At 58.9% G+C, this 11,158-nt stretch overlaps 1 protein-coding gene across 2 annotated transcripts in view; it reads left to right on the forward strand.

The window, feature by feature from the left end:
* The window catches only part of ARPC1B (actin related protein 2/3 complex subunit 1B), a 14,595-nt gene extending 5,131 nt beyond the window's left edge, over positions 1–9,464 (forward strand). For both annotated transcript variants that reach the window (XM_040455910.1, XM_040455909.1), the window contains exons 2-10: positions 3,015–3,091; positions 3,833–3,937; positions 4,378–4,600; positions 5,575–5,682; positions 6,639–6,845; positions 6,933–7,008; positions 7,903–8,108; positions 8,831–8,921; positions 9,134–9,464. In XM_040455910.1, the coding sequence (XP_040311844.1) occupies positions 3,028–3,091; positions 3,833–3,937; positions 4,378–4,600; positions 5,575–5,682; positions 6,639–6,845; positions 6,933–7,008; positions 7,903–8,108; positions 8,831–8,921; positions 9,134–9,172 (1,119 nt within the window). In that variant the 5' untranslated portion in view covers positions 3,015–3,027 and the 3' untranslated portion in view covers positions 9,173–9,464. The remainder of the gene's footprint in view (positions 1–3,014; positions 3,092–3,832; positions 3,938–4,377; positions 4,601–5,574; positions 5,683–6,638; positions 6,846–6,932; positions 7,009–7,902; positions 8,109–8,830; positions 8,922–9,133) is intronic.
* Positions 9,465–11,158: the final 1,694 nt, after the last annotated feature.

Genomic DNA, 11,158 nt, shown 5'->3' on the forward strand with positions numbered 1-11,158 from the left:
TGAAGGGGTAGGGGGTGGTTGGCCTCAGCTGGAGTTCCGAGGCCACGAGAGGCCAGCTGGGGTGTGGAAGTGGGCCTCTGCCTGATCTCGGCCCCACTGGTGACCGTGGGAAATGGGGGTGGGCAGATGAGCACAGTATAGTGTTCCGGTAGGCCTGGAGCTCCCATTTCTTAGTCTTGTCATCTGTGGTGTGGACAGCGATGAAGTGCCCCAGCCAAGCTGGATGCCAGAGCTGACCCAGCCCCGAGGCTCCGGAAGTGCCAGGGGAAATCCCCATCAGGCCTGCTGACCCGAGCTGGGGGCCCCCCCCAAAGAGCCACTTCCGGGGCCTTTGCCTTCCACAAAGAGGCTTTATAAGGAGAGGCTGGGGAAGTAGCCATGGTGGGAGCAGTGTGCTTGTGTGCATGTGTATGTCTGGACACGCGTGAGCACAGTGTGCTTGTGCGTGTGCGCAGGGCTGAGCACGCATGAGCGTGTGTGGCTGGAGTGGCTGCAGGTGTGTCCACTCTCTCCGCAGTGCTGAGGACCTGCCTGGTGCCCCGCTCCAGGCATGTCTCTGCCCTGTACATGCCTGTGTCTGTGTGATCTGGGCTGCCCCAGAACCTTCCAGAGCTTCCTGCAATAAATGAAAACAGGTGTTGCATCTGGGCTGGGCAAGAGTTGCTGGGGGATCAGGAAGCCGGGCCTGGCAGGATGCGTGGTGCCACCTCGGGCCAGCTGGTCACTGAGCCCCAGATTTCTCAGCTGGACGGTGGGCTACATGCAGCTCGTCCTTCTCCTGTGCCTGAGCCCGAGCTCAGTGCTGTGCCTTCCAGCAGGGCCTCCTGGCCTGCCGCCTGGGTAAGCTCCACCTGAACAGGTGGCCCATCTTGTGAGGGGCCGGCTAGGTGCCCGCTAGGTTCCTGGGTTTTCAGGGCTCAGGCCCAGAGCTGGGGAGAAGCCTTTCTTCAGCCCAGTCCATGGGACACAAGAGCTGCCGGTCTGGTGTGGGAGGCAGCCAAGTTCCTGGTGACACCAGACACCTGTGTGACTGGGCAGGTAGCTTCCGGTTGTTGGACCTCGGCCTCTACATCTGTCATCTGGGGCTGTGGCATCTAAGCACAAAAGTCGAGAGTGCCTGGGGTCCGGGAGGGGTATGAAATAGGTGAAGGGGACCAACCGTAAAACTCACCTTGCTGAGTGCCGAGTGATACACAGAATGGTTGAGTCACTATATTATACGCCTGAAACTAACATTGTGTGTTAATTATACTGGTATTTAAAAAAAAAAAATACCTGGACTGTTTAGAGCTGGCAAGTAAGGAGCATTCAGGAAATGTTGGGTGGTAGTGTTTAAAATAAATTTTTTTTTTACTGTTTATTTATTTTGAGAGAGAGCGCGTGCAAGCAGGGGAGGGGCAGAGAGAGAATCCCAAGCAGGCTCCATGCTGTCAGTGCAGAGCCTGATGTGGGGCTTGAACCCACGAGCCATGAGATCATGACCTGAGCTGAAATCCAAGAGCTGGACGCTTAATCAATTGAGCCGGCCAGGCACCCATTTTTTAATTAAAAAAAATTTTTTTAATGTTTATTTATTTTTGAGAGACAGACTCAGAGCGCAAGTAGGTGAGGGGCAGAGAGAGAGGGAGACACGGAATCTGAAGCAGGCTCCAGGCTCCGAGCTGGCAGCACAGAGCTGGACGCGGGGCTCAAACTCCTGAGCCATGAGATCATGACCTGAGCCGAAGTCAGATGCTTAACTGACTGAGGCATCCAGGTGCCCCTTTTTAATTTTTTAAATAAAGAACTTACTCTTCTGGACACTAGTGAGACTAAACAATCGTGTTCCTCACATACTTACCGAGCACCTATTACGTGCCAAGCAAAACAAGGAAAGAATTGTGAACAAGACAAGTGGGAAATGTCTGTCCCCATCAAGCTCGTTCCGTCCCAGCTGGGACAGAGGACGGGTGAAGGGAGTGAGTCCAGTGTAACGAATGTTCCATGAGGATTCTTTGTGGAGAAAGTTCATTCTGGAAGAGGGAGTGCTGAGGTAGGGGAAGGTGGTCGCGGTTTCAAATCAGCAGTCAGAGAGGGCCTCGCCAGAAGGTGGTGCTGGGATGCAGACTTAAACAGGGCAGCGATGAGGGCTCCCCGCGCAGGCCCCCAGGGATGGAGCTTAGGAGGTGGAGGGAACCGCCAGTGCAAAGGCCTGAGGCCCGGTGTGCCCCAGGATCAGCCACGGGTCTAGCAGGGGAGACAGACCCCTAGTGGGTGGACCATGGCTGGGTGTTACCACGCGGGAGCTGCCATTTCATGAACACCTGCTATGGCACATCATCTTATTTTACCCTCTTAACACCTCCGGGGGCAGGATTCCTGTTCCCATTTTGCAGATGTGGACATTGAGGTTCAGAGAGGGTGAGCAGGGCTTTGCCCAATGGAACAGGGGTGGGCAGAGCTGTGCAGGAAGGGGTGGGGGCGAAAGGACTGCCTGTGTGTACCCCACCCGGCCGCAGGCTCAGCGGGCTCCTCTGAAGCTCAGCGGCAGGGCCTGAGCGGCGGGGGGGGGGGAGGTGCCGTCAGAGCTGGGCCCAGTTCTGGGGGTGTACCCAGCTGCCCTCTGTACCTGCCTTCATCCCCACAGCCCAGCCACCCACTCCGGGCCGTCCCGCCCCACCCCTCCTCCCCTTGAAAGGATTTCTGGGTGAGAAAGGGCAGACCTGCCTCCACCTCCCCCCCCCCCCCCCCCCTGAAAGCCAAGCTCTAGGTGTGGAAAGCCTGCTGTGTGCTGGGCACCACCTGCCTTGCGTCCCCACCCCATCCTTCCGGGGGGTGGGGGGGGGGCGCTCTACCTGTGAGGAAACCCAGGTGCAGGTGGTGAGCACCGACAAGGCACAGGTCAACACACCCCACCCACGGGAAGGAAGTGGCATTGGAAGGCCAGCCCCTGCTGCCTGCCCACGGGGTCGGCTGGGAGCCCTGTCTGGGATCAGACGCAGGGCTGACTTGGGGTCCCTTCCTCTCGGGCACAGGAGCTGAGCGGTCATGGCTTACCACAGCTTCCTCGTGGAGCCCATCAGCTGTCACGCCTGGAACAAGGACCGCACCCGTGAGTACCCACTGCCTGTGGGCTGGCAGAGGAGGGGCGGGAGCCCCCTAGCCTGTGGGCTCTGGGGGCTGGCTGTTCCCCTCCTCATCTCTGGTCCTGAGTGTGTAAGAGGGGATGAATGAGCTCGGGGGGAGGGGGGGGCAGCAGGCGAGTGGGCACTGCGGGGTAGAGGTGACAGCACAGCCCCGCACCTGCTGCAGGTGCCGCTCGGGCTCCCAGGCTGGGGGTGAGAGGTGAAGACAGCCCACAGTGGCAGGTAGTGACATGAGCAGTGAAGAAAAACATGCAGGAGGGGAAAGCACGGGAGGGAGAGGCGCTGGTTTAGAAAAGGTGGCCGGGAGGAAGGGACATGTGCACAGAGACACAGAGGAGGCGGGGGAGCCAGCCATGCCGAGGCCCTGAGGCAGGAGAGGCTGGCATCGTCAGGAGCAGCAAGGAGCCCACGGCTGGAGCTGGGGAGCAGAGGGCAGTAGCAGGGGGAAGGGAGAACTCCCAGAGGTCATGAGACCGCTGTGGGGGTGCCTGGGGGTAGCGGGTACAGGTGAAGGATGGCTAGTCCCCCAGGGAGGGGGTCACAGGGTGTTTCAGGGAACCCCCTGCCAAGGCAGTGAAGAGCGAGGTATTGCCCAGATGGCCTGCGAAGGGTGTTCCTGGTAGAAGGGAGTCATGAGGGAATGGGTGGGGGGGGGACTTGGGCACGCATGCCTCCTCACTCCCCTCCCCTCCCCTCCCCTCCCGCAGAGATTGCCATCTGCCCCAACAACCACGAGGTACACATCTATGAGAAGAGCGGGGCCAAGTGGGTCAAGGTGCACGAGCTCAAGGAGCACAATGGACAGGTGACAGGTGCGTCAGACCGACTGGGATCACTCTCCTGGAAGGAAGCAGGGGGATGGGGCAGGGCCAGCCAGGGCCATCCTCCCAATCAGTGTGTTAGGTAGGCTAGTTTGGGTTGCAAGCAACACAACTCTGATTCAAACTGGCTTACGTTAAAAGGGATCATGTTGCCCCTTATTACTGAAAAACTCAGAGAGGTTTCTGGACTTCAGGAAAGGTTTGATCCAGCAGCTCAGCTCAGAGTCACCAAGGACCCGTTTCTCTTCTGTCTCTTGGCTTTCCGGCATGTTTGGAGATATTTTGGAGAGCTGTAACACTCTCAAGAAGTTCTAGTAGTATCCCTTGGAGCAGCTTTCCTCCAGATTGTGTCCCTTAATCCCCTCCTCCACCAGCGCTGTAGAGCCACCTCTGCTGGATGACTTCAGCCGCGTTTCCTCCCCGCCCCACAGGCATCGACTGGGCCCCCGAAAGTAACCGGATTGTGACCTGCGGCACAGACCGCAACGCCTACGTGTGGACGCTGAAGGGCCGCACGTGGAAGCCCACGCTGGTCATCCTGCGGATCAACCGGGCTGCTCGCTGTGTGCGCTGGGCCCCCAATGAGAACAAGTTCGCTGTGGGGAGTGGTTCCCGTGTCATCTCCATCTGTTATTTTGAGCAGGAAAATGACTGGTGGGTGCCTGGGAGGGTTGGGAGTGGGTTGGGAGGAACCCTGGGGGCTGCAGACTAAAAGGCGGTGGGGCTGGTGTCCCAGGAAGCACTGGATGGCGTGCCAGGTCACTGTTCATGTGACCCTGGCAGAGTAGAGCCTCGTAGGCGAGGGGCACTTCCACAGCCGTCCCGTTGATGAGGGCACAGACCACACCACGACTGCTTGGTGGGCCTTGCGGAAAGCCCTGCATGCATGCTGGCACGGACTCCCCGACAGCCCCCTGGACTGGACATCTGTTGTCCCCACTTTACAGATGAGCAAAGGAAGGCCCTGAGGCGGTCACTCGCCCAGGATGTCCAGCCTGTCATGTTCCAGGGCCGCGTTGTAGTATCTTCCCCTAGGTCCCTGAGGGCAGAGGAGAAGCTGGAGTCTGGGACACCTGAGATCACATTGCACCCTGGCCAGCTGGCTGCTGTGACTCCTCACTGAGCCTGCCCCCCGGGTTGTCATGCAGTTTATTATTATTTTTAACGTTTATTTTTGAGAGAGAGAGAGAGGGGCACAGCACAAGTCGGGGAGGGGCAGAGAGAGGGAGACACAGAATCCGAAGCGGGCTCCAGACTCTGAGCTGTCAGCGTGCAGCCCGTTGTAGGGCTCGAACCCATGGGCCTTGAGCTGAAGCTGACCTGAGCTGAAGTTGGACGCTTAAGCGACTGAGCCACGCAGGTCCCCTGAGTTGTCACGGGGTTTAAAGGAAACCCGGGATAGAGGGCCCACCCTGGAGGCCACTTGGCACATCACTGGCCTGATCTGGGCCCTGGCAGGCTGGTGGGCTGGCAGCACCGAGGCCCCTCCCTCCTGGGACCTTGTCAGGGGTCGGGGGGGTTGGGGGTAGAGGGTCTGTGAAGCCCCATGGGAACGTGGAGTCCCTGGGGCACAGAGGCCATGGGTGCTGAGCTCGCCTGTCCCGACCCCCTTCCATCCATCTGTCCAGGTGGGTGTGCAAGCACATCAAGAAGCCCATCCGCTCCACGGTCCTCAGCCTGGACTGGCACCCCAACAACGTGCTCCTGGCCGCAGGGTCCTGTGACTTCAAGTGCCGGTGAGCGGGCAGGGTCTGGATGTCAGCACGGGAACTAGGAGTGGAGGGTGGAGGGAGCCCTGCACCCCGTGACCCAGACCAGCTCTGCTGGCAGGCAGGCTCACCCGGGACCTCAGCCCTGCATCTGAGAGGTTTTGCTTTTCGAGAAGGGTCGTCGCTGGGCCCCGTCTCCAGCCCTTGTAGAGTCTTGGCAGGATGCGTCCCTTTGCTGCCTCTCCGAGTCAGCAAGGAGTCTTTCCTGGGCCCTCCTCTTCTGCTTCGTTAAGAGTCCCCCTCCCTCGGTTTCCTTGTCTTCCATCTGGAGGACAACGAGCAGCTTAGACAAACCCGTGCCCTGTTATCTCGGGCCTGGAATGGAGCCTCTGGTTGCTCCTGGCGGTTTTTCACTTCTGGGCCCAGCGCCCCCGAGTCTCCCGAGGCCTCTGGCTCCCAGCTCCAGGCAGATGGCCTGGGCGCCTGGGAAACAAGGCTGCAGCAGGCCCCTTTGGAGGCCCCCAACACGCACAGAACGTCCTGATGAGGCTCCGTTGGTGGGTGGGGAGCTGGTTTGCTGGCACCTTGACCTGTCGGGTGGACCCCCGTGTTGGCCCTGGGAAAGCAGGGCAGGGAGGAGGGGCATCCACGGGGCTGGCTGTGAAGTGTAGGGGCCAGCGTGATGGGGACCAGGACACCCCCTGGGGACCGTGTCAGCCGTGCGTGGTCAGTCCTTAGCTGAGGGCCCGAGGGCCCTGGAGTTACAGGATGCAAAGCCAGGACTCACTCCCTTGGACAGGAGGGCACTGAGGCCAGACTCGTCCAAGCGTGAAGATGCGGGGCGTGAAAAGCTGGCTGTGGTATCCACCAGCCTCTAGCTGGGCACTGACCTCAGCAGGCCACTTTGGGACAGGGAGTCCCTGGTCAGTCCCTCCCGGACCCCCGGTCTCCTGAGTTTTTTTTCTTTTGGTCTCTCCTGGCAGGATCTTCTCAGCCTACATCAAGGAGGTAGAAGAGCGTCCAGCACCCACCCCGTGGGGCTCCAAGATGCCATTTGGGGAGCTCATGTTTGAGTCCAGCAGTAGCTGTGGCTGGGTGCATGGCGTCTGCTTTTCAGCCAGTGGCAGCCGCGTGGCCTGGGTCAGCCACGACAGCACTGTGTGCCTGGCCGATGCCGACAAGAAAATGGCGTGAGTACAGGCCAGGGGAGTGGGGGGCAATGGAGGCACAGAGCAGGCGGGGACGGAGTGGCTGACCTCTCTCTCTCTCTCTCTCAGCGTGGCAACTCTGGCCTCTGAAACACTGCCGCTGCTGGCCCTGACCTTCATCACCGAGAACAGTCTGGTGGCAGCGGTGAGGCAGGGAGGGGAACGGTGCTAGTTAGAAAAGGTCTCCCAGAGATGGCCAGGCAGCCCTCCACTGCCCACCCCCCACCCCCCACCCCCGACCTTCTTTCCCTCCTTCCTCACTCCCACCCAGCTCCAGCCAGCCGTCAATCTGGTCAGAATGGGTCGGTTACACCGCAGTAACAGCACCCCAGTTGCTATGACGTAACACAGTGTGGGCGTTGTGAGGGGCCCTGCTCTGTGCAGGTGGACGCTTTGTCTCCAAAACACTCCCCCCCCCCCCCCCCCCCCACCTTGGAGGAAGAATAAGGAAGTGGAGAATCACGCCCTGGACCCTGAGGTTTCTGCTTACATCTCACGGGCCAGTGGAAATTACAGGGTCACACCTAACTCAGTGGCGGCCACATGGTCCAGCCACACACCCAGAAGCGCACTGCCCTCCCTCCTTCCTTCTGTCCACCTATCCGTCAAGTCCCCTTTCAGCCCTCAGCAAATATACTCCGGTCCCGGGCGGGGAGGGGGATTGGGCCTGCTTTGCCTGACAGAAGCGCCCAGCTGTGGGGTGTCTCCCAGAGTGGGTGTGACTGCTCGGGCAGAAAGTCCCTAAGTTTCCAGGGGCGTCCCAGACAAGCTTTCTCAACTGCCCACTGGCCTTGTTGGGGGAGGGGCCACCCCTAGATGCTTGCCCCCACCGTCCGTCCCTGTTCTATACCTGGGGTCCGTCCAGCCGGCTGTGTGTCTGAGCTGGCACTGGCTTCCCGCTGGCTCCACCAGAGGCCCCCTCCGCCCAGCCCCTGTCGGTGTCGTGTCTTGCCTCCGGCCTTGGATCCCCGTGCTCAGATTGGGGGCGCCGTGCCAGCCCTCAGCCAGCGCTCCAATGGCACCCTCACGACTGTTGCAGGGCCACGACTGTTTCCCGGTGCTGTTTACCTACGACAGCGCCACGGGGACGCTAAGCTTCGGTGGGCGGCTGGATGTGCCCAAGCAAAGCTCGCAGCGTGGCTTGACGGCCCGGGAGCGCTTCCAGAACCTGGACAAGAAGGCGAGCTCGGAGGGCGGTGCGGCCGCAGGCTCGGGCCTGGACTCGCTGCACAAGAACAGTGTGAGGTGAGGATGGGGCCGACCTGGACTCTCCTCCCAGCAGGGTCAAGGTGAGGGCCCTGATTTAGGGAGCAGGGCGACCTGTCGGTTGCGCAAAACTAGCATCAGGTGGGGACACAGCAGTCAGCGTGCCCCCTCGCTTTTAGAACGTGGCTGTGTGGGGACCGTTGTGGAAGCTCTGGGATGGCCAGAGTGTGACCAGCCCCGAGGCTGTGCCTCCTTGAGGAATGAGGGGAGCGAGAGACGGTCCACAGCTCCCAAATCCTGCCAGCCACAGGTGTCCACTCCACAGCAAACCAGGGAGAAGTGTGGCCGCTTAAACCTCCAGTAGCCACCAGGTCCGGTGTCCTTTTCAGACTAAACTCATGTCCCCTTTCAGGGCTTGTCAGAACTAGCCCTGCATATCTTCCCAGCCCTGCGTTTTGGTTTTTCCCCGTCCAGTTACAGTCCTGCCACGCTGCACACTCCCCACACACGTGTGACGCAGGCCCTGCCCAGGCCTTTGCACGTCCCGTTCCACTCGCCTAGGCTTCCCTCGGCTCTATGAACACGCCTGCTCCTCCTCAAAGCAGACTCACGAACCCCGTTCTCTGTGACCCCTCACAGCCCACCCCCGGGGCTCTCTGCAAGCCGCTGCCCCAGAAGGGTGGGAGCTCCTGGAGGGCAGGCAGGCTGGAGTCCAGTGTGGCCACAGGCTGGGACCCATCAAGCCCTCGTCTTCTTTACAGCCAGATCTCGGTGCTCACCGGAGGAAAGGCTAAGTGCTCCCAGTTCTGCACCACGGGCATGGATGGCGGCATGAGCATCTGGGACGTGAAGGTGAGGCCTGTCCCACCGTGCCCCTTCCTCCCCCTCCCCCCTGGAGAGCCCCCTTCATTCTTACAAAAGGGCACTCCTTTGGGACGAAGGGTGATGAGGGACACCCTCTCCGGCACCTCCCTTTAGGGCTGGGACAGGGGAGGGTAAGGTCCCTACAGGTGGGGTGTGGCAGGACCACTGAGAACTAGCCTGTCCTGCTTGTCTCCTTCCAGAGTTTGGAATCAGCCTTGAAGGACCTCAAGATCAAATGACCTGTGAGAAATATGTTGCCCTCATCTCAACTGCTGGGGGGAGGGGGTCAGGGAGGCTAAGGGTTGCTTTGCTGAACGTTTCTAGGGTACCAGTTTGGGTCCCCGTGGGGACTGCTCCATCCAGAGGGGAGGGGCGGGGTGGGAAGCTTTTCTTACCTATTGAAGGAACATGTGCCTTTTTCTTAAAGAAATGCTTTCATTTATTGTGAAAAACAAATGTTCCCAAAGCACAGTGCTGGTCATGAACTGCTTCAAAAACATGGAGGGAATAAAAAAGCAATCACAGACCTGGTCTCTGTGTCTGGGAGAAGTTCATTTTCACAAGGGCTCAGGTAGCTTATTTTTCCTTGTCAGCAAAATTGATCTTTAAACCCAAGGGCCTTCCCCTAAATGGTTCCTTTCCCTGCAGTCCAGCCAGGGGGCTGCCAGAAGCAGGTGTCCGTCCCGTCATTCAGTAGCCTGATTCCCAGACCAGCGGTTGCACATTTTAGCTGGTTCTGGGCTTTAATGGGAAAGTATTTCTCTACTCGATGCTGGCAGTTGATTTCTGACATACGCACATCATTTCCTGAGACAGTTTTTCCCCCATTCCTGTTTCACTCAGAGCGCCTATTTAACGTGTGCTTCTTAGTGTCCTATTCACGGTTTTTTCTTAGTCTAGTTGGGTAACATGATTTACATCAACAGATCAGAACTGTGAACTCCCCCTTACATTTGCATAAAAATGGTACCTCAAGATGCCTTCTCTCAAACTGTTCTAGGCCCGTCCCTCAGGAGAGCCTCCTCCGTCGCAAGAGGCCCACAGATCCTTTTTTAAATCACAATGAGACGGGCCACACAACTCCTCTTATTCTCTATGAAATGCAGTGCCAAGGTCCACCCAGCCAGTACCAGCCCTCTGCAAAGTGAGCTTCTGGGCCTGACTCAACTGTTGTCAGGCCCCGGAAGGCCAGGGAGATATTCACATACCTTTTTCTACAGCTCAGCTTGGGGCTGGAAACATGGCCCCAGGGTATCAGTGTTGTTCCGAGACCCCGAGGAACAGGCCCCCCCTTACTCTTAGAGAAAGATGAACGGCAAACAGGCTCTTGTTCGGCCACCAAGGCCTCAAGCAGAGGCTTCACAGTGTCAACCGTCTGCCCTCATTACAGACAAGTCTTGGCTTAAAGCTGACAGGCTCGGGGTGCCTGGGTGGCTCGGTCAGTTAAGCGTCAGACTCTTCATTTCTGACAGCGTAGAGCGTGCTAGCGATTCTTTCTTTCCCTCGCTCTCTGCCCCACCCCTGCTCAAGTGCTCTTTCTCCCAAAACCCTGATAAGCTCAGTCATTTGCTTCTACCAAGAAAGAAAAGGCATTATGACACTGTAGGGTAGGACTGGCTCCTCAAAGGGTGGTCAAGGCTCCTGTGGCAGGTGGGAAGTCCCATCAGGGAAGGAGGGGATCTGGACCCTGTTCTGTGATGTGCACATCACCAGTGGACACCAGGACCACTGGCCGGGCTTGCTGGGCCTTCTGTGCTCTGTGCCATGTCCTACTGGATGCTGAGGACAGTGAAGGAGACAAGAAGCTTATAGTCTGGTGGGGGAGGTAGATGATGACAACCCAGTGTTTTTGGTAGGGGGAGAAGGTGGCAGAGAAAGAAAAGGAGGGGTTGGGGCTGAGGGAAGTTTCCAGGCAAGTAATAACATGCAAGGGCTGGGGGCAAGGGTTTGACCCATCTAGGAGTCAGAGGACTGACAGGGCGCAGGACAGGGATGAGATGGGTGGGTAAGGCTGGGAAGGTCCCCAGAGACCAGCTTCTGGAGGCCCCTCGCATCCTGGGGAATCAGGCCACTAGAACTGGGCAGAGATCTGAGGTTGCTGCTGTTCTGTGGGTGTGAGATGATGTAGGAACAGCACAGGCCCTGGGGACCAAGAGGATGCAGGGGAGGAGGGACAGGGAGCAGCTGGGGTGACCTGGGTGAGTGGTGGAGGACACAACTGGGAG

The sequence above is a fragment of the Herpailurus yagouaroundi genome, unplaced genomic scaffold (assembly GCF_014898765.1).
Source record: "Herpailurus yagouaroundi ecotype Mexico unplaced genomic scaffold, PumYag 216, whole genome shotgun sequence".
Classification (NCBI taxonomy): Eukaryota; Metazoa; Chordata; class Mammalia; order Carnivora; family Felidae; genus Herpailurus; species Herpailurus yagouaroundi.